Source organism: Portunus trituberculatus, chromosome 42, assembly GCF_017591435.1.
Source record: "Portunus trituberculatus isolate SZX2019 chromosome 42, ASM1759143v1, whole genome shotgun sequence".
Taxonomy (NCBI): domain Eukaryota; kingdom Metazoa; phylum Arthropoda; class Malacostraca; order Decapoda; family Portunidae; genus Portunus; species Portunus trituberculatus.
Genome location: NC_059296.1, coordinates 13,904,151 through 13,924,954, shown reverse-complemented (window position 1 = coordinate 13,924,954; position 20,804 = coordinate 13,904,151). Strand labels below are relative to the sequence as shown.

General features: G+C 40.1%; 1 protein-coding gene across 1 annotated transcript; it reads right to left on the bottom strand.

Moving 5' to 3' along the window:
- Positions 1–2,713: 2,713 nt before the first annotated feature.
- LOC123517547 (pro-resilin-like) lies at positions 2,714–17,429 on the bottom strand. Its single transcript, XM_045277740.1, is given in 6 exon segments — positions 2,714–3,133; positions 3,136–3,529; positions 4,236–4,417; positions 4,661–5,389; positions 6,607–7,011; positions 17,320–17,429. Coding segments are annotated over 6 exon segments (1,884 nt in total). The 5' UTR covers positions 17,332–17,429; the 3' UTR covers positions 2,714–2,971.
- Positions 17,430–20,804: the final 3,375 nt, after the last annotated feature.

The following is a 20,804-nucleotide window of genomic DNA, read 5'->3' as shown; positions in this document are numbered from 1 at the left end:
TCTTTCTTCCTGTCCCGTCATCCCCTCCCTCTCCCTTTCCCTCCCTCTTCCGCTATCTCTGTAAATAACAGCGCCCTCAGTAACAGTCTGTCCACTATATTTGCCACTTTTTTGTAATATATCTTGTGTTCCCCTTTATCTCTGATTCCCTCTCTCCCTTCCCCCATAGTCGTGCCCACCTTTTTCCCCTCCCAATCCTGCTCTCTCTCTCTCTCTCTCTCTCTCTCTCTCTCTCTCTCTCTCTCTCTCTCTCTCTCTCTCTCTCTCTCTCTCTCTCTCTCTCTCTCTTGTTTTTCGTTTTTCTTGTTTTCGTTGTTTTCGTTTGAAATTGCATGCGTTTTGTGTGTTTATTCCAGGTCATAGATCTCCGAGGTGTTGGTCGTCACGGGGAGACGTAAAGAGAAATATGCAGGTATGTGGTAACTGAACTGTTTGTGTTTCCAGATGAAAGTGGGTATAAGTTTTGAATTTCATTGTTCTTTCTAGACAACGAAAATAAAAGAAATGTAATTTTTGTATATAGTATTACGTAGAAAGAAGTTTAATTATTAAGAAACGGTAAATTTCCAAAGAGTACTTAAATTATCTCACATTTTAGTCAGTTATTCAGGTCAGAATAAATATCAGACGGGATGAAAAGTTAAATGTAACCAACGAGACCAACAACAATGTATGTACAGTATAGTTCATGACATGGCTTCATTTTTGTAATGTTACTGATGTCACCCATCAAAGAAACACGAACATGCATCGTTTTCTTAGATGCCTCTCGTTCCAAATAAGAGAACATCCCTGGAGTAAAGAATAGGAATATCTATGTTAGTAATGAAAAGGTAAATGAAATAAACTATATGAACTTTGGTCGCTGAAAAAAGCATGATAACAATGAAAGGAATGGACATATTTCGTATAAATAAGATCCAGTCACGGTCGGAGAGAGAGAGAGAGAGAGAGAGAGCAAGAGCAAGATTGAGAGGGAAAAAAAGGTGGGCGCGACTATGGGGGAAGGGAGAGAGGGAATCTGAGATAAATAAAATCAAACCGATTAAATCAGGAGTAATGATCACTAAGAACAGTAACAGTCAAATACCCAAAATACCTCCTTTAGCCCGTTATAACTCAATGTATATAAATGCATTATGTAAATGCTGAGTATTAATTAAAAAAAATAGAAAAAAGGAAGAATATTATTTTATTGCTAGTATGTATGCTAGTTAGGACTGGACAAGCTACGATATCTGTGTGACACCTGCAACATGTTCAAGTGGCACACTCCTGCATGTTACGAATTTCAAGATTGTAGTCTCGAATAACTAACAAACGTAACTCTAATAACTTTTAACATAATCAAAAGACAGCCATGTTCCATCTAAAATAAAAAAAAGATGTGCGGTAACGGTGTTGTGTCGCCACATCTAAGGTATACAGAATGTCTTGAAAGGGTTGCTGTGTCATGACGAGGCGGTTCAGCTAAACAGTGTGTGCAAAGATTTATTTTACCATGATTTCGAGATGCTGCACGCTCTTCATTCTCACTTCTATGACAAGAACTGGAAGGTAGGAGATTAGGAGCAAGATAAAGGTAAGAGGAAGTAAGTTAGGTGAAGGAGAATTCAGAAAGAATTTGAGTTACTAGGAGGTTTGGATAAAAGGAATGAAGTTGAAATTAGGAGTCAGGAAGTTGAACGTGAGAGGAAGAAGTTTGAAAGTAAGATGATGAGGTTTAGAAGTAAGAAAACTTAAATTGATGCTGAATAAAAAGTTGGAGGAAAGTGAAAGGTAAATTAAGGTAAATAAATGGACGACGGCTGTAGATAAGGAAGAAAATTTGAGTTTTCTTGACAACTTTTATATTCAGGTTATTTCCAAACGCGTCGGCAAAGAAAAAGAATTGGATTAAAGAGAAATGTGACAGAAAATTTCAAAATAGTATAATATCCATCCAGTGTGTGCAGCTTGTTAAAATGTAGGTGTTCGAAGCAACATTCTGCCTACAAATCCTATCAAAGTATAGATTCCATTATGAAATTTACATAATGTATTGCCATCACCTGTTGTTAATTGTGGAAAGTGAAATGAAAAGAAAATTCATGCGAAATATATTTTATTAGGCAAAGCAACATTCTTTCATCAAATCGTTGTGGGCATAAACATTGTAACCACATACACGATTTGACTCATACAAATTAATGGACATTCAGAAAATACCTTTAGAATACAAAAACTTCTTTTTCTTTTCGTTTAGGCACAGACACACTAGCCATGTAGCAGGTATAAAAATAGTTTCTTTGGGATGCCGAATTACATAAATAAATATCCGATTCTACTAAGACTATCACAACTGGAGCAGCGAGACAACCGACCATATTATTATTATTATTATTGTTATTATTATTATTTATTATTATTATTATTATTATTATTATTATTATTGATCCTGAGCCATCCCTCAGGTCAGGTTGTCAGGTCGTCACAGTGTGTTGTACCATTTTCTATCACTTGCCATCCCTCACTACTATTTTAACTATTGGCACAGCATTACAGCTAATAAGAGATTTTGTAAAACAGTAAATGGATTCACACACACACACACACACACACACACACACACACACACACACACACACACACACACACACACACACACACACACACACACACTTACATTTATTTTAAAATTCGATTTTTTCTTTCGTTACGTAATGTATCCTCTCTCTCTCTCTCTCTCTCTCTCTCTCTCTCTCTCTCTCTCTCTCTCTCTCTCTCTCTCTCTCTCTCTCTCTCTCTCTCTCTCTCTCTCTCTCTCTTTTTCTTTCTTTCTGACGGTGAGTCGGTTCAAGGCTGAAGAGACAGCTAAGGATCGCATTCCCAGCGTCACTCATCCAAATGGTAGTTATTTAGGTGCCACTGTTGACTTGGAAGAATAAGTGTTGCCAAGAGGAGGAGGAACGTGAGTGGTGGTACCTATTAATTACTTCCTCCTCCCGTAACCCGTGCTGCCCCCACTGCCGAAATTGTTCCCGCCACTGTAGCTGCTACCGCCACCACCTCCTCCGTTCACCTTCTGACCGAAATTCTGTTGTCCGCCTCCATAACCGCCGCCGCCGCCGCCCTGCTGGCCACCGCCGCCTGCTGGCCACCGCCATAACCACCACCGCTGCCGCTGCCGCCCTGCTGGCCACCGCCATAACCACCGCTGCCGCCCTGCTGGCCGCTGCCATAACCACCGCCGCCGCCGTTACCACCCTGCTGGCCACCATAACCGCCTCCGCCGCCTCCCTGCTGACCTCCGTAACCACTGCCGCTACCGCCCTGTTGTCCACCGCCATAACCTCCTCCGCTGCCGCCGCCCTGCTGGCCACCATAACCGCCACCGCTGCCGCCGCCCTGCTGGCCGCCATAACCGCCATCGCCGCTGCCGCCGCCCTGTTGTCCGCCGCCATAACCACCACCACCGCCGCCCTGTTGTCCGCCGCCATAACCACCACCACCGCCGTTTCCTGAGGGGTACTGCGCCTCACCCTCATACCTGCCAGAGGAGAATGAATGTGGTGTTAATCAAAGCATAAGATTGTTATAATTACTGCTGCTCTTACTAACGTACTCCTGTCACTACTGTTGTTGCTGCTGTTGCTACTACTGCTACTACTACTACTACTACTACTACTACTACTACTACTACTACTACTACTACTACTACTACTACTACTACTACTACTGTCATCTTGTTTTTAATACATCTTCTGAAGGGACGAGATGTTACCAACTCATTATCTTTATCTCCCTTCACCGTTATCTTCATTCCTCTCTTCGTTCGCTTTTTGTTAACTCATTCATTCCTCCATTCAGTAGCTTAATGTATTTCGTTTATGCTCTCTCTCTCTCTCTCTCTCTCTCTCTCTCTCTCTCTCTCTCTCTCTCTCTCTCTCTCTCTCTCTCTCTCTCTCTCTCTCTCTCTCTCTCTCTCTCTCTCTCTCTCTCTCTCTCTCTCTCTCTCTCTCTCTCTCTCTGCCGGTGGATTTCTAAAATTATTACAATGCTTATCAATTGGCAGGGCATCTCGTTTACAATTACAGCAGAAAGGTTATAGAGTGAACCAGCAGGTAGCGACGGAGGAGTTTCCCGGTCGCTAAACACATTTGTTGAACTCCACATGGAAGTCATAAGTACTGCAGTTGACACCACACATTGATTTAACGTGACTTGCTCAAAACTGACAATATTCCTCCACTCACCTCACGTCCGCCACAAATCCGTTCTCATGGTCAGCAGTGTAGGTGACGATCTGCAAGCGGCCATCGGGAAGCTGAACACGGTATTCGCCTGTCACCACGTTGCCGTCACTCTCTTCTTTCTGTGAGAAGTCCACCCCAGAGTACTGGTCCTGCACAGCGTAGTCGAACCCATACGGCATCCCCTGAAGAGTGACATGGGTGTAGGGGTTGATGAATTAGATCATAACGTATAGATAAGCCTTTTACCTTCTTATTCCACTTGTTCTGTTTAAGATGATGCTAGGAGTAAATGGCGGTGATTGTGGTGGTTTCATTTGTGGCATTGGTAGTGCAATTATTCATGCAGATTCATAGTTCGCGGCAGTGTTACTCAGAGTAGTTCCTGTACATGGAATTGAGAGAATGTTAAAGGATTAATTCCATACCTTCATGTTATCACCGCCTCCACCATAACCTCCGCCGCCGCCGTTCTGCTGTCCACCACCATAGCCTCCGCTGCCACCGCCGTTTTGCTGTCCTCCACCGTAACCGCCGCCGCCGCCGCCACCGTTTTGTTGTCCTCCACCATAGCCGCCACCTCCCCCGCCATTTCTTCCTCCGTTACTCTGTTGTCCTCCGTAACCATTGTTTTGAGTTTGTTGTGGAGCTCCGTAGCTCTGGGAAGGCTGCTGGGGTGCACCGTAGCTCTGCGACGGCTGCTGCTGCTGCTGTGGTGTTCCATAGCTCTGCGAAGGTTGCTGTTGCCTTTGTTGAGGTGTTCCGTAAGACTGTGACGGTCTCTGCTGCTGCTGCTGCTGCTGCTGCTGCTGAGGAGTTCCATAGCTTTGTGATGGTCGCTGCTGCTGCTGCTGCTGCTGTGGTGTTCCATAAGATTGTGATGGTCGTTGCTGCTGCTGTTGCTGTTGAGGAGTTCCGTAGTTCTGTGATGGACGTTGCTGTTGTTGCTGAGGTGTTCCATAGCTCTGTGATGGCCTCTGCTGCTGTTGAGGCGTTCCATAAGATTGTGAAGGCCCCTGCTGAGACTGTTGGGGTGTTCCGTAGCTCTGGGAAGGTCTTTGCTGCTGCTGAGGTGTTCCATAACTTTGAGAGGGTTGCTGAGGGGCTCCGTAAGTTTGAGAAGGAGGCTTGAGACTCTCCCCAGGTGCCCCGTAACTCTGTGTATGTGATGGAGGAATAAGCAAAAAAAAGGTGTCAGTATTATTACAGTATATATTGTGGCTATACTCAGGAAGATTTAGTATTTAGAGAAAATAATAACTCTAAGGTGGAATTGTTTACATGAACAAGAGAGATTAAATTTAAACTTGTCTGCACATCACAACGTGGAGAACACAGTGCAATCAGTAGGATCAATGATAAAGAAAGAGTATGAACTTACCATCTTTCGGTCACGCTTATTTGGTTACCTCATATGTAGTGACCCTGTAATGGTGTGTTATGGATGATGTAAGGATTCATTTCCTGTGTGTGTGTGTGTGTGTATATATATATATATATATATATATATATATATATATATATATATATATATATATATATATATATATATATATATATATACAGGCGAGAGTGCCTCTGTCAGGGGTGTGGAAGGCTAGTGTCCGGCTGAGCGCCGACGGACGAGTGACAGTTGCCATTTGTATTAACCGATAAACTATAGTCGTTACAAATATATATACAACGGTGTGTGTGACGTAAAGAAAAAAAAAAAGAGCTGATTGTGTTTTATGATTTGGAACATCAGAGGTACTATAGAACAGAAATGCGAATAATAATACTGCCTCTGAACACCAATGATATCTTGAATGGAAGAACAGAAAAAGAGAGGAATCGAGCTCATTGACAGAAAAAGACTCAAGAGTTTACCGAAACACTTCTTTAGGGTCTTGATATGTTCCTGTTTAAAGTACTGAAGGAAGGACACTTGACTGAAGGCGTAGAAAATAGGGTTTGGGAGCTGGCTTTTTTTTATATCATTATTATCATTGTTGTTATTATTATATTCATTAAATAAGTTTGAATGTCCAAAGACTTGTGGATTTGAAGGACTACATGTACTCAGTTTTATTGTTATTATTGTTGTTGATGTTATAATTATTATTATTATTATTATTAGTAGTAGTAGTAGTAGTAGTAGTAGCAGTATTATTATTATTATTATTATTATTATTATTATTATTATTATTATTATTATTATTATTATTATTATTATTATTTTTATTATTATTATTACTTTTTTTCTTCAGTTTTAAGCGCGAGAACAGCCGTTATTGCAGGCAAAACGGTGCTTGTTCGCATGAAATAGATGGAATAGTGAGGTGATGGGCTTACACGAGGCTCAAACAGGAGCAGCATGGTGAAGTTGTTTTACCTGGCTGGGAGTGGAGGCTTGTGGGGTGCCGTAGCTTTGGGAAGGTGCCTGTGTATTTGGGGCACTGTATGTCTGACTTACGGTCTGTGTCTGGCCTGACTGAGGTGGTCCATAAGTCTGACTAAGTGATTGAGTGGTCTGAGTCTGCGAGGGTGGGCCGTATGTCTGGGCGGGCGGGGCGCCGTACGTCTGGCTGGGCGCGCCTGATGAACCGCCGCTGCCACTGAAAGAACTAGAACTATACGAGCTACTCAGGCCCCCCGCCGAGCCTGAACCCCCGCCCCCTCCCCCGCCATGTCCTTGTCTGTTGCCCCCGCCGTGTCCTCCGCTGTGTCCTCCACCAGGTAGTTTGTCTCCCTGAGCAGCAGACGCCATCGCTAGCGCCACCGCCAGGAGTTTGAGTAACTGCCAGAAAGAAAACGAATATACACATTAGTCTTGAGAATTGCAATATACACATTACATGAAATTACGTGTTCATAAGAATATACATATACTAATAGGTATAGTGCAGTATTACAACGGTAGGGAAGCATTATGCTAGTTATCCATGAGAATCGTTTTCTTTGTCATCAAAGAAAATTGAAGCAATATGACAGAACAGGTACGTTTGCGTTCTCTGTTGCACAATAGGAGTAACTAATGTATACTTCATTCAGTTCAAGATTACGATGGTTCGTAATAATTCACACAATTCTTTGAAAATTAAGATAGTAAGACTTGTTATATTATCTCTCTCTCTCTCTCTCTCTCTCTCTCTCTCTCTCTCTCTCTCTCTCTCTCTCTCTCTCTGAAACATTCATCAATCTGTTCCTGTACTATCTCAATCATTGAATGGAACAGTGCTTGTGTTCATTCCTATCGGTCCATCTTCCCTCCCCCCTCCTTCCTTCCTTCCTTCCTTCCTTTTTTTTTATTTATTTATTTATTTATTTATTTATTTATTTTGTTTCCTCCCATCTCGATAGGGAATACTGTCATTACATGGCTGGTACTATTGTTGCGGAGAGAGAGAGAGAGAGAGAGAGAGAGAGAGAGAGAGAGAGAGAGAGCTAACATTCCCTCTATTCTCTACTTTAACTCCCTTGAGTTCTCACAGTAAGTCATGAAGAAACACTTAAACCAGGTACTTACTTACTGAGAAACTCAACTCGGAAACTTCTCTCGACTTACACAAACCTTTACGAACTCACCGCCAATACAGCTCGACACACGACACATAAGGAGAAACTACATAAACATTTCCCTAATGATTACTTCTTACTGAACTTGGTGAGCTTCGTCTCAATAAATATAGATACAGTTTCACTAAGTCTTGTCACTCTCCCTCATAAATCTCTTTTAAGTTACTCCCTCTTGAAATCTGAATATGCGCTCGTTGTAACTGAATGAAGACGACGACAACTACGACTACTTTTGTCTTTCCAAACACTACCCGACGAAGCGATTTAGTTAAGTGAGACGTGACAAGGGTTGTTCCTCCTCCTCCTCCTCCTCCTCCTCCTCGGCTTTCTAGTACCATAACCAGTAGTTTCGGTTCATTAACTTTTACCTGTGTGACAATTAGCGGCAGAGGAAGGTGGAGGAGGAGGAGCAAGGGAGAGCAAAAGATACCTGAAAGTGTGCCAATTCACAGAGAGAGAGAGAGAGAGAGAGAGAGAGAATCAAATTTACTTGTTTTTCGTGATTCTTTCATTACTTTCTCTTCTTCCATGCTTTCATTTATTATGTTTTTAATCTTTCTAGTGATCTCTGTCTCTCCATCTATTCCCCTGCGTCTCGTGCCTTCATCCCCTCATTTCGCATCATCTATTTCCCATCGTCTCATTTCCCTCTATCTCGTCTGCCACACCTCACACAGCTGTTAGTACTCGGGAGCACCTGTCTCACGTACCTGTCTTCACTGCAAGGCTCATCCATCACTGTTACCAACCATTAACTGTCTCGCACCTTCTGCTATGTGTGTGTGTGTGTGTGTGTGTGTGTGTGTGTGTGTGTGTGTGTGTGTGTGTGTGTGTGTGTGTGTGTGTGTGTGTAGATGGGTGGGTGGTTGGGTTAAGTCTCTATATTTTTGCTGTGACTTACATGAAATTATGATATTTATTTTTTTATTTGTTGATGTTACTGAAGTTGCTTTCGTAACAACTATACTACTATCGCTTTTGAATCTCCTTCCTATACCACTATCACTGTTGCTTCTGTTGTTATTCCTACTGCGTTGTTGTTGTTATTATCGTATTGAATATTGGCAGCAAATGAGGAAGAGGAAGAATGTAAGAAAAAGAACATATGATGAGACAGAATTATGTGTATCTGCATGTTCTTCCATATCATTAAGTTGTTTCTCGCTTGTTACGTTCAGTGCTAGAAATTTTCCTTCTCTTCCGTGCACCATTCACCTGTAATACTTTGATATTAACTCTCTAGTGCATTGTCTTAACTCGCGTTCTAACAAAATGAGATTCACAAACATATCATTGCCAGAGAGAGAGAGAGAGAGAGAGAGAGAGAGAGAGAGAGAGAGAGAGAGAGAGAGAGACTGACTAACTAACTCAGAACACAAACTTTCCTCCCTCCCTCCCTTCTTCCCACCCTTTCTCTCTGCTTTTCTCCATGTCTCTTTCCTCTACTTTCCTCCCTTTTCCCTTCCCTGCGTGCGTCTTCTCTTCCAGAGCGACAGACAGATGTAGGAAAGTTTCTTCAGCGCTATCACTTTGCCGCACATGACTGAAAGGTTCCAGAAAGAGGGGGAGAGGGGAAGAATATAGGATAGAAAGACACAAAAGAAAATAGACTCGAAGGAGCATACATAGACAGAATGAAAGACAGGTAGACAGACAAACAGACAAAGAGAGGATGAGTGCATTGCTATCACTTTCTTAGGACGTGTCATCATCACTGCCTGTCTGTCTTCCCTTTCTTCTTCCTTCTTCTGTCTGTCTGTTAGCCTGCCGATATGTAATTTTGAAGTGTGTTTGACGTTCCATATGTCACTGGCTTTCCTTTCGCTTTTATATTCAGAATTATATTGCTTTATGTATATGTTCATGCTGAATTTCTAAAATGTTAAAACTGTTCTTTTTTTCTTTCAGCTACGAAAAGATGTTTATATGAATGTAGATTTTTTCTTTATTTCCTGAAGTGTTTGTTTTGTGATTTTTTTTTTATATATGAGAAAATCTGAGCAAGGGTAACAAAAATTATTAAACAGTAAAGCCCACTTAGATGTCAGTTCCCGAGCAGATTACACTTTTACTTCTATGTATCGATATTCTTTTGAGTCTCGGTAGTCGGTCCATCTTCACAATTCCAACACAGCAGTTCACTTTTCCCTAATCCACTGAATTTCGCGCGAAGGCAGTGTCAGCTATCTGCTCTCATAAATTCGCATTCTCCCAAAGATTTCTCAAGGTTTCAGTATTCCCCGTCAAGCCAGCGAGAAAGTGAACCAAAATACAGCAGCTACTTTATTTATTGACGCGAAGACGTGGCGTAATGTGATGCGATGTGAGGCGAGGGGACCACTACACTCACTCACTCAGGTTACGTGACAGTGACGTAACCACAGACACTACCTCTCTCTCTCTCTCTCTCTCTCTCGACCCATCTTCCTTGCCTCTTCTCCCTCCCCTTCCTGTACTTTTCCCCTCCTTCCCCTCTCTCCCCTCTCCTGTCTCACCGCCCCCTTCCGTCGTGACCCGGCAGCACAAAGCAGATTGCAGACTTCGACCTCTCCTCCCCTCGTGGTTCTTGACGTAACCTTATACTCATTCCGTACACGTGACCTCCAACCACCTCTCTCTCTCTCTCTCTCTCTCTCTCTCTCTCTCTCTCTCTCTCTCTCTCTCTCTCTCTCTCTCTCTCTCTCTCTCTCTCTCTCTCTCTCTCTCTCTCTCTCTCTCTCTCTCTCTCTCTCTCTCTCTCTCTCTCTCTCTCTCTCTCTCTCTCTCTCTCTCTCTCTCTCTCTCTCTCTCTCTCTCTCTCTCTCTCTCTCTCTTGTCAATGAGGTGTGGTGAGTCACACACACACACACACACACACACACACACACACACACACACACACACACACACACACACACACACACACACACACACACACACACGTACAAGGTCACCCTAAGATGCCCGTCACCTGACCTTATGACATTGCTCTCTCTCTCTCTCTCTCTCTCTCTCTCTCTCTCTCTCTCTCTCTCTCTCTCTCTCTCTCTCTCTCTCTCTCTCTCTCTCTCTCTCTCTCTCTCTCTCTCTCTCTCTCTCTCTCGTGGTTTAGGGAGTTCGAAGTAGGTCTTGAGAGAGAGAGAGAGAGAGAGAGAGATTTTGAAAGGGAGTGTTAGTTAGCTGTTTGCGAAGTGATGCGTTCAGTAAGTGCGTTAAGGTGTGATAGGAGCGTGGGTGCGTGGGAATAGGTCCGTGGATTGCATTGACCTGCTGAGTCGGAGCGTGTCTGAGGAAACTGTGGAAAGCTGAGAGTTAAATAAATCACTGGTAGTATTATTAGAGTTGTCTCGTATGCTGCGATAAATAGTTGTTGTTGTTGTTGTTGTTGTTGTTGTTGTTTTGTTTTTTTAGTATCTTCCCGTGTTGTAAGTGTCTTGGATTGTTTTTTTTTTTTTTTTATTTTATATTGTGTGTTGCATTATATTTATTTTTTTACTTGTTCCCTTTTTTTCAGTTTTCGTGGTTCTTTTCTTCTATCTCACTTTCAAAAATAGCCCATGATTTGTATATATATATATTTTTTCTGGTGTAAAGGATGTTTTTATTCTGTACCCTCTCTCTCTCTCTCTCTCTCTCTCTCTCTCTCTCTCTCTCTCTCTCTCTCTCTCTCTCTCTCTCTCTCTCTCTCTCTCTCTCTCTCTCTCTCTCTCTCTCTCTCTCTCTCTCTCTCTCTCTCTCTCTCTCTCTCTCTCTCTCTCTCTCTCTCTCTCTCATAACGACACCTTTGCAAACCATCATTCATTTATGTATTCTGTTTGGATATTATTAACACATCTACTGAACCACGTGTTACTATGCCAAAAAACATCATAATTGTGCGAGTACGTATTCTCTCAACCCTCGCTCTGAAACACCTACCCGAGTGATGTGTGGTGGCTGCAAAGAATACCATGAAAATAAAATGAATAAATAGAGAATTAACCGCATCAATTAGTGTGAGTTAAGCTAGCGTTGTGAAGCTACCAGATAATGATGGTGTCCCTGTGATTTAGATTAAAGTGTCCTCGACTTAACACTCATATTCTTAATGCCTTTACGTGTACGCTTCTCCTCCGCCTCCTTCTTTTCGTCATACAATCAGAGCCGCAGATTAATGCCACGTACTAGTTAGGGAGTCACATCAGCTTGTCAGGCGGTCCTAACACGAAGGCTTGAGGCGCTGACGATGATGACGAGACACAATACGAGACTGTGCACGAAACCATTATAGCAGAAGGCGTCCCCCACCTGTGTGTGTAGTTTCTAACCTCTGGCTACGTGTGTGTGTGTGTGTGTGTGTGTGTGTGTGTGTGTGTGTGTGTGTGTGTGTGTGTGTGTGTGTGTGTGTGTGTGTGTGTGTGTGTGTGTGTGTGTGTGTGTGTGGTCTTTCAAGCCAATAAGTGGCCTGATATTTTCTTGACTGTGTTTCCAGAATGATAAATGATACACAGCCGTGACCCATGTTTATGTGGAAATCTCGTCCAAGTCCTTTTTTTTTTTTTTTTTTATCATGCAAGTTTTTCACAACTGTTTGTAGCGTTGCATTGATGTTTTCTGCAGGTTAACATCATTTCAGTGTTCTTTTGTTGTATGTGTTAGAGCCGCATGTTATTTTGCAATGTTACAAGTTTATTTTTACTATTTAATCCAATGTAATTTCGAAATTTTTTCTTATTTATTTTTATGAAGATTAGTAGCATTATTTTTGTAAGAGTTGCAAAGATGGTGGAGTGGCGAATGTATCAAAGCTAGGGAATAAAAAGCACCGTCCTTGAGAAGTGAAGACGATGTGAGTTGCCTTTCCATTTGAAGACAGCAAAAACCGAGAAGAATAGCGAAATGTAGTATGAAAAAAAAAACCAAGACAATTAATTCAGTTACCCAGAACATCACACATTCACTGCTTCCACTTTTATGATGCCTTTTATTGTTTTCTTCACACTGCTACAAACAATTCTATTATGACGCGGCTTTCACTCAAATCAAACCGCTTAACACTCCACTTTCCCTCTCGCCGCCTAGCCCGGGTCACCTCTAACACTTTTCCTCCCCTCGCCGTCTCCCTTTCTCACTCCCAGACGAAAGGGAAGTCAATGGGTGGCTCTCAAGGTGGTGAAAAAAAAAAAATAGTCTTGCCAAACCACGTCCGACCGGGAAGATGTGCATGGATAAATGTAACGAAATGTTCAATGTGCCACCTTTCCCCCTAGGCGCCCCACGTGCTCTTTATGGCGCTGCTCTGCTCGTCCCTGAGGGAAAGGAAAGCTATTGTCTTTTTCAGAGGTGGTGATAAAAGTTGTTTCTTCACCGTGATGGAGATCCAATTTTGAAGGTACTTCCGTGATGGTGGAGTGAGCGAATTTAGAATGAAGAAATTTGCTGTATAGAATTCAAAGAAATACAAGAACAGGAGAAGAGTTTTACTGCTTCACCTATTGTAAAAATGCAGTTTTCAAATTACTTCCGTGATTGTGAAGTGGATGAATTTAAGATTATGAAATTGTATGTAGAAGGAGGAAGAAAAAATTAAGTAAATGTATAAAAAGACATCTGTTGCCTTACCCATAATAAAAATTCTACTCTCAGCTTTTATTACAACTTCCGTGATTGCGGATTGAGCAAAACTATATTGAAGAAGAGAGGAGGAAAAATTAGGCAAATAGATGAGAAAAAGAGATAATATTAGTACTTTTATGCTCGGGAAGGAGACGAAGTAGGAGCATATAGAGAGAGGATGTAAGGGAGAGATTTCGGTGCTAGTAATAAAAAGGTTAATCATCCAGACTGTAATAGAAATCTCATCTTGATATTAGTACTTCCATGATCGTGAAAGGAAAGAATTAAAGATGAAGAAACACAATATATAAAGCAGAAAAAAAACTCAGTAGACAAATGACAATAATAATAGTTTACACAACCAACTAAGGAGAAAATAATTAGTAAATACGCGGGAGAACAAAGAAAAAAGTTTTAATAAAGGGAAGAATGAAATGGAGGGAAACTATCAGGCAGCAGTAGAAGACGAAAGTGAAAGGAAAAGTTATGGTGGCGGAGGAAGGGAAATGTCTGTAAATAGAGATGTAAAAAAAGAAACCAGTTTGCAAGCAGGAAGGTATTGTAGATTGTAAGGTTCTTCAGTAAGTTGTATATGAGAGAGAGAGAGAGAGAACACACACACACACACACACACACACACACACACACACACACACACACACACACACACACACACACACATTAAGTTTTGATGTATTTGAAAAATGAAAGAGATATAAAGGAAAGAGAATGTCTGAAGAACTGAAACGAAATGAAGATAACGAGAGAGAGAGAGAGAGAGAGAGAGAGAGAGAGGAAACTTTGCGTACTAGTAGCAGAAGTAACAATAGTATTTTTTTTTTTTGCAAAGGATGCGGTAGGAAAAGAAGAATGAAGAAAGAAGCATTCATGAAAGTAGTTGTTTCTGGGAAGTTTTTTTTTTTTTTTTTTTTGTATGTTGCTGAGAGACAGACAAACAGACACACAGACAGGCAGACGAACAGAGAAGACGTGAATAGACATGAGGGCTGATAAAGATGAGGGTTTTTTTCGAGTGTGGGGTGTACGTGGACACACACACACACACACACACACACACACACACACACACACACACACACACACACACACACACACACACACACACACACACACACACGACCGGCTGGTTATCACTCTGTTGCAGACACAAAAAAAAGATGGAATCGTGAATGCGCCTAAAACTTGTGTGTGAGCTCATAAGGAAAGTGTGTGTGTGTGTGTGTGTGTGTGTGTGTGTGTGTGTGTGTGTGTGTGTGTGTGTGTGTGTGTGTGTGCAGCTGTTATTCTACATATTTATTATCTGGGGACTAATATTATAATTGTAATAACCTTGGTTTAAAAAGTGAATGGTAAGAATTTTATCAGTAGTATTGTGTGCTATTGTTATTTCTATCAGTATTATTGTTATTATAATTCAGTTCCTATTTAATTACTCAGTTAGATTATGACTTACCACCACCACCACCACCACCATCTCCTGCGTAGCTCTTCAGTGTCATGCATGTGTTGGGGGAGAAGATTTTCCCCATAGGTAATATTGCAGGTAGAGAGAGAGAGAGAGAGAGAGAGAGAGAGAGAGAGAGAGAGAGAGAGAGAGAGATGATTTGTAGAAATGTAGAGAGGAGGAGGAGGAGGAAGATGGGCGGCGCACCTGTTGGTCTGGTCGCGTCCCACCTGTGATCTGTTTGTTACCTTTGTATATTACGTTTGCTTATTACTTTCCTCGCGTGTACAAACATGGCACTCGTCGTCATGGGCTAATTATCTGCCACATTCCCTACAGCACCTGCTCCTTGTGGCGGTGTTGTGTTTGCGACTCACAGTAAAGCACGCGTTAACCTCTCCGAAAAGTTGGACAAGGCTCTTTATTTTTATGTAAGAGTGGCACTCACCATGAGCAACAAAAAAAATCGAAAAAAAAATCCCACTGATGCTAATTTCTTAAAGCTTTTTTTTTTTTTTTTTTTTTATGTGTGTGTGTGTGTGTGTGTGTGTGTGTGTGTGTGTGTGTGTGTGTGTGTGTGTGTGTGTGTGTGTGTGTGTGTGCATGCATGAGCACGAGAAATCCGAGGATGGTGATTAACACCTGTTGCTGTTTCCTACAAAGGGGAGCGAGGAATTGAGGGTTTCGTTACTTGATTGAAAAATTATTTAAATATAATAGTACCAGCAGAAGCTGTTAGTATTACAAGTAGTAGTAGTAGTAGTAGTAGTAGTAGTAGTAGTTGCTGTTGTTGTTGTTGTTGATATTATTGATGTTGTTGTATAAGTAGTATTAGTAATAGCAGTGATAGTAGTAGTAATAGCAATAGTACAAATATGGTACAAATAATGATGATGATATTAATAATAATAACAACAACAACAACAACAATAATAACAATAATAATGATAGTGATAATGATAATAGGTGGGCGAGGTAATATTTTGTCTTAACCATAGCCAGCGTCAAAGGTTCTTACTGATGCAGCAACATAACTCTTTAGCTTGTGTTTGGTATTTGAATTCAGTGAAATTTGTAAAGAAAACACGTCTTTTTCACGAACATTCGCAAGCAGTAAAAGTCGTGATACATTATCTGTTTTGGGTTGACTCGTTTTTCTGACCAGATTCTTTATCTTTCAGAATCTTTTGGGGCAAAGTTAAAGTTCACGTGACATAAAACACGAATCGTATCAGAACTGAGAGCAAAATCCGCCAGTGTAAGTCAAATTTATCTGCTCTTTTCATCTTTAGTGTTCTTTGACGAGATCACCACGCCAAGAAAGACGATGTGTGTTTTCAGAATGATAATAAATGAAAACACCAAGCGACACAAAAATAAGGGGGAAAAAATACCATAATACCGCATCATGGAAATCTTTACATCCACGAAAAGGAAAAGAAAGATCGAAGTGGATAGATTATCGAGACAAAATATTCTATGGTAACATTAGAAACTTACGTATTTTAACGGAAGCATGGAACGATGTGAACGAAGATTACAAGGTTATGAGAAATTTACCGCATGGAAAGGAAATATATGCAAGAGAACCTTTTTTTTTTTTTTTCAGATTCATAAGACCAGTCTTTTTTTTTCTCTCTCTCTCTTCTTTCAAACTAAGCTTCAGTATGTACTCGTGTAGTGCATGAGGATGGGATTGTCAATGAAAAATTTTTCTGAGAAATAAAGAGTAAAATCTAAAGTAGAATTGAACGCTGACGTCAACTTAGTTCTAAGGTGTGTGTGTGTTTGTGTGTGTGTGTGTGTGTGTGTGTGTGTGTGTGTGTGTGTGTGTGTGTGTGTGTGTGTGTGTGTGTGTGTGTGTGTGTGTGTGTGTGTGTGTGTGTGTGTGTGTGTGTGTGTGTGTTTATCAGTATCTTTTTTTCCTTTTTCGAAACAGTAAAACAAAAAAGTAAACACCCAGAAAAATCTATTAAAATCTATCAAAGAGCGGCTTTTATATTCCAACAAAATCGTACTTTTAAACGTCAATGAGTTTGTCCAGGCGCAAAAAATAAATTGAAAAATAAAAGCCCACCCATTTTTACATTCCCTAAAAAGTTAGGTACCAAGGGTTTCAAAAGTTGGCCAATTTAGTACCGGGGTTTCTTGATTCTTTCTTTTCTTCTTTTCTTATGAAACTTGCTACTTAAAAAACTCAAGTCATAAGAAGTGAAAAAGTGAATAGATAAAAAGCAAAAAGAGGTGGAGAGAGAGAGAGCGCTTTAGAATTTAATGATAAAACAGGTTATAGCACCAGAGAATTTTCATCTAATCAAATATAACCTTAGATTCGACATACTTTTATCATTTATGCTAGAAAATAAGAAATAGCAAAAAAAGAAAAAAAAAACAATAATTGTAACGATAATGAATAGAAAAGAATTGAAGAGACAAAAAAAAAAAAAAAAGGTCAAAATCAAAAAAGAAGCTAGAGGAAGATGTCAGTACCTGCGGCCTCATGATAGCGAGGTCGGAATGTTGAAGGAGGAGAACCAGCGTGCGTGTGGTGGGGAAGAAAAGTGAGGGTCAGGTGGTACTTGTCTCCTCAGCGCCACCAGCTGCACTGAAGACTCCTTGCACCACGCCTGCCTTATATACTTTCCCGGCTGTAGGGGTGGCGGCGCTGGTGGTGGTGATGGTGGTGGTGGAGATGGTGATGTTAAAAAGTCATGGATGGCACTCTCTCTCTCTCTCTCTCTCTCTCTCTCTCTCTCTCTCTCTCTCTCTCTCTCTCTCTCTCTCTCTCTCTCTCTCTCTCTCTCTCTCTCTCTCTCTCTCTCTCTCTCTCTCTCTCTCTCTCTCTCACAGAAGAGGAAGAGGTCGGGGCGTGACCTTGAGGGGAAAATGAAGTGCCTGGTCGCCTTTTTTGGAAGATCTGGACGTGCCCTCTTTTTCTCTTTTTCCTCCTCCCACCCCATCCCACTCTTCTCCCTCTCATCTTTTTAATATTTTTACTCACGCAACACTCTTTGTCTGATTCACTGAGTGCCATTAAGTTATCTGTGTTCTTGTCTCTCTTTTCCCCTCTCGTTTTATCATTTCGTGTGTTAGTTTGATCTGTTTCCTTTCTTTCTTTTTTTTATTGCTTTTTATTTATAATTTTACGGCACTGTTTTTCTCTCTTGTTTTCAGGTTGTGTTATTTTGGTTTCTCGTTATCGATAGAGCTTACACACACACACACACACACACACACACACACACACACACACACACACACACACACACACACACACACACACACACACACACAGAGAGAGAGAGAGAGAGAGAGAGAGAGAGAGAGAGAGATTGCAAGTGTAGGGGTATTACAGAAGACGCAGGTCGAGTTGCGGTGCTTTTGTTGAGCACAACGCAAGTCAGAATCTATATGTTTGCTTTGTTGTTTTTGAGATTGCGACGACAACAATAGATGCGATTTCCACCACCACTGTCACTAATGCTATTACTGCTGTCGCTCCTCCTTCTCCTACTCCTACAACTACTACTACTACTATTAATAATAATAATGCTACTATTATTACTGATCCTTCTGCTGATGATGATGATGATAATTATGACTGATAATAATGATGATAATAATAGTAAAATTGATGATAATATTTACAATAACAATAATGATGTTGATAATAATAATAATAATAATAATAATTATTATTATTATTATTATTATTATTATTATTATTACTATTTATTATTATTATTATTATTATTATTATTATTGCTATTATTGTTATTTTTATTATTGTTATTATTATTTATTATCATTATCATTATCATTATCATTATTGTTATAGTAATTCGTAGCAACTGCATAAAGTAACTACCAGAATAATAATGATAATGATAGTAATAATAGTAACAATGATAATAAAAATGGTAATAGTGACAGTGATGATAATGATAACAACAACAACCACTGCATAAACGATCTACTGCTATTACTACTACAATAATGATAATAATAATAATAATAATAATAATGATAACAATAATAATAATAATAATAATAACAATAATAATTACTATAATAGTAATAATGATAATAATAATGACATTAATAAAGATAATAATAATGATAACTAATAATAATAGCTACTACTACTACTACTACTACTACTACTACTACTACTACTACTACTACTACTACTACTACTACTACTACTACTACCACCACAACTGCTGCACTGTTCTTGCTGCAACTATTACTCCTTCTATTAATGGAAACAAAGTAAAAGGAAATTATTGCCCAAAATGAATCGATTATAGCTCCAATTTTTTTCCTGAGGCCTCGTGTTTTCCCACAGGGGTTCCGCAGCCCTTGCCCTTTGAGTCACCTTTGCCAACACGCGGGGAATGCGAAGACGTGTTTCAAATAATGAAATCACAAAGTAAATGACGTTACTGCTGCTGCTTTCAAATAACGATTTTTTTTTTCTTTTTCTTCTATCTATGCTGCCTCTGCTGCAGCTACTAATATTAGTACAGCAGCTACTACTACTACTACTACTACTACTACTACTACTACTACTACTACTACTACTACTACTACTACTACTACTACTACTACTACTACTACTACTACTACTACTAGTGATAATAATAATAATAATAATAATAATAAAAATGATAATAGTAATAAGATGATAATGATGATGAATACCCATTATTATTATTATTATTATTATTGTATTATTATTATTATTATTATTATTATTATTATTATTATTATTATTATTATTATTATTATTGTTGTTGTTGTTGTTGTTATTATTGTTATTATTATACTGACATAGATAATATAACAACACCAACAGCAACAGTAGCAACATCAGCAACAAGACGACGACGACGACGACTACAGCAACAACAAAATTACTAATGAAATTGTATTAATGATGATAATAATAATAATTATAATGATAATAACTAATGGTAATAATAATGTTGCTTCTACTACTACTAATGTTGCTGTTGCTGCTGCCGCTGCTACTAATACTACTGCCGCTGCTGTTTTTGTTGTTAATAATAGTAATACTATTATTATTATGCTGCTGCTGCTACTAGTTATAATCATCATCATCATCATCATCATCATCATCATCACCATCAGTATCATTATCATCATCATCTTAATGATAGTAGTAGTAGTAGTAGTAGTAGCAGCAGCAGCAGTAGCAGCAGTAGTAGTAGTAGTAGTAGTAGTAGTAGTATCATTATTATTATTGTTGTTGTTGTTGTTGTTGTTGTTGTTGTTGTTGTTGTTGTTATTATTATTATTATTATTATTATTATTATTATTATTATTATTATTATTATTATTATTATAACTATTAATGTATATACCATAATTTTAAAGTGCTTCTAATATTATTATGACTAATAACAACAACAAAACAACAACAGTAATAACAACCTATCACAATGTTAATATGAATACAGTCACTAACTCCTTATGTTTCCGCGGTCATCGACAACACAATTATTTCCTCATCCTCACAAACACTCACCATTCATATTCACTCCGCTACCTCACATGCTCTCACTCACACACTCACTTTTCACGCACGCTAACACTAAACTTTCCTTCCCCCTCACCACCACCACCACCACCAACGCCGCCGCCGCCGCCGCCGCTAACACAAAGCATCTCACAAAGCACTTATGAGGCGACCCAAACATCATCATCACGTGTCATCCTACGTGCTCATTGAAACCACATCTCGCCCTCTTCTGCCCTCACCCTCTCCTCCTTTCCCTCTCCTATTACACCCTCCACTAGGCCCATACTCCTCCTCCTCCTCCTCCTCCTCCTCCTCCTCCTCCTCCTCCTCTTCCCATTGCTAGAGACGGTTTTGCAGAACAATGAGCGCACGTGTAGAAAACAACAGGATGAACGGGAGGTGGTATGCAGGTAGACGGAGCACGCTCGGC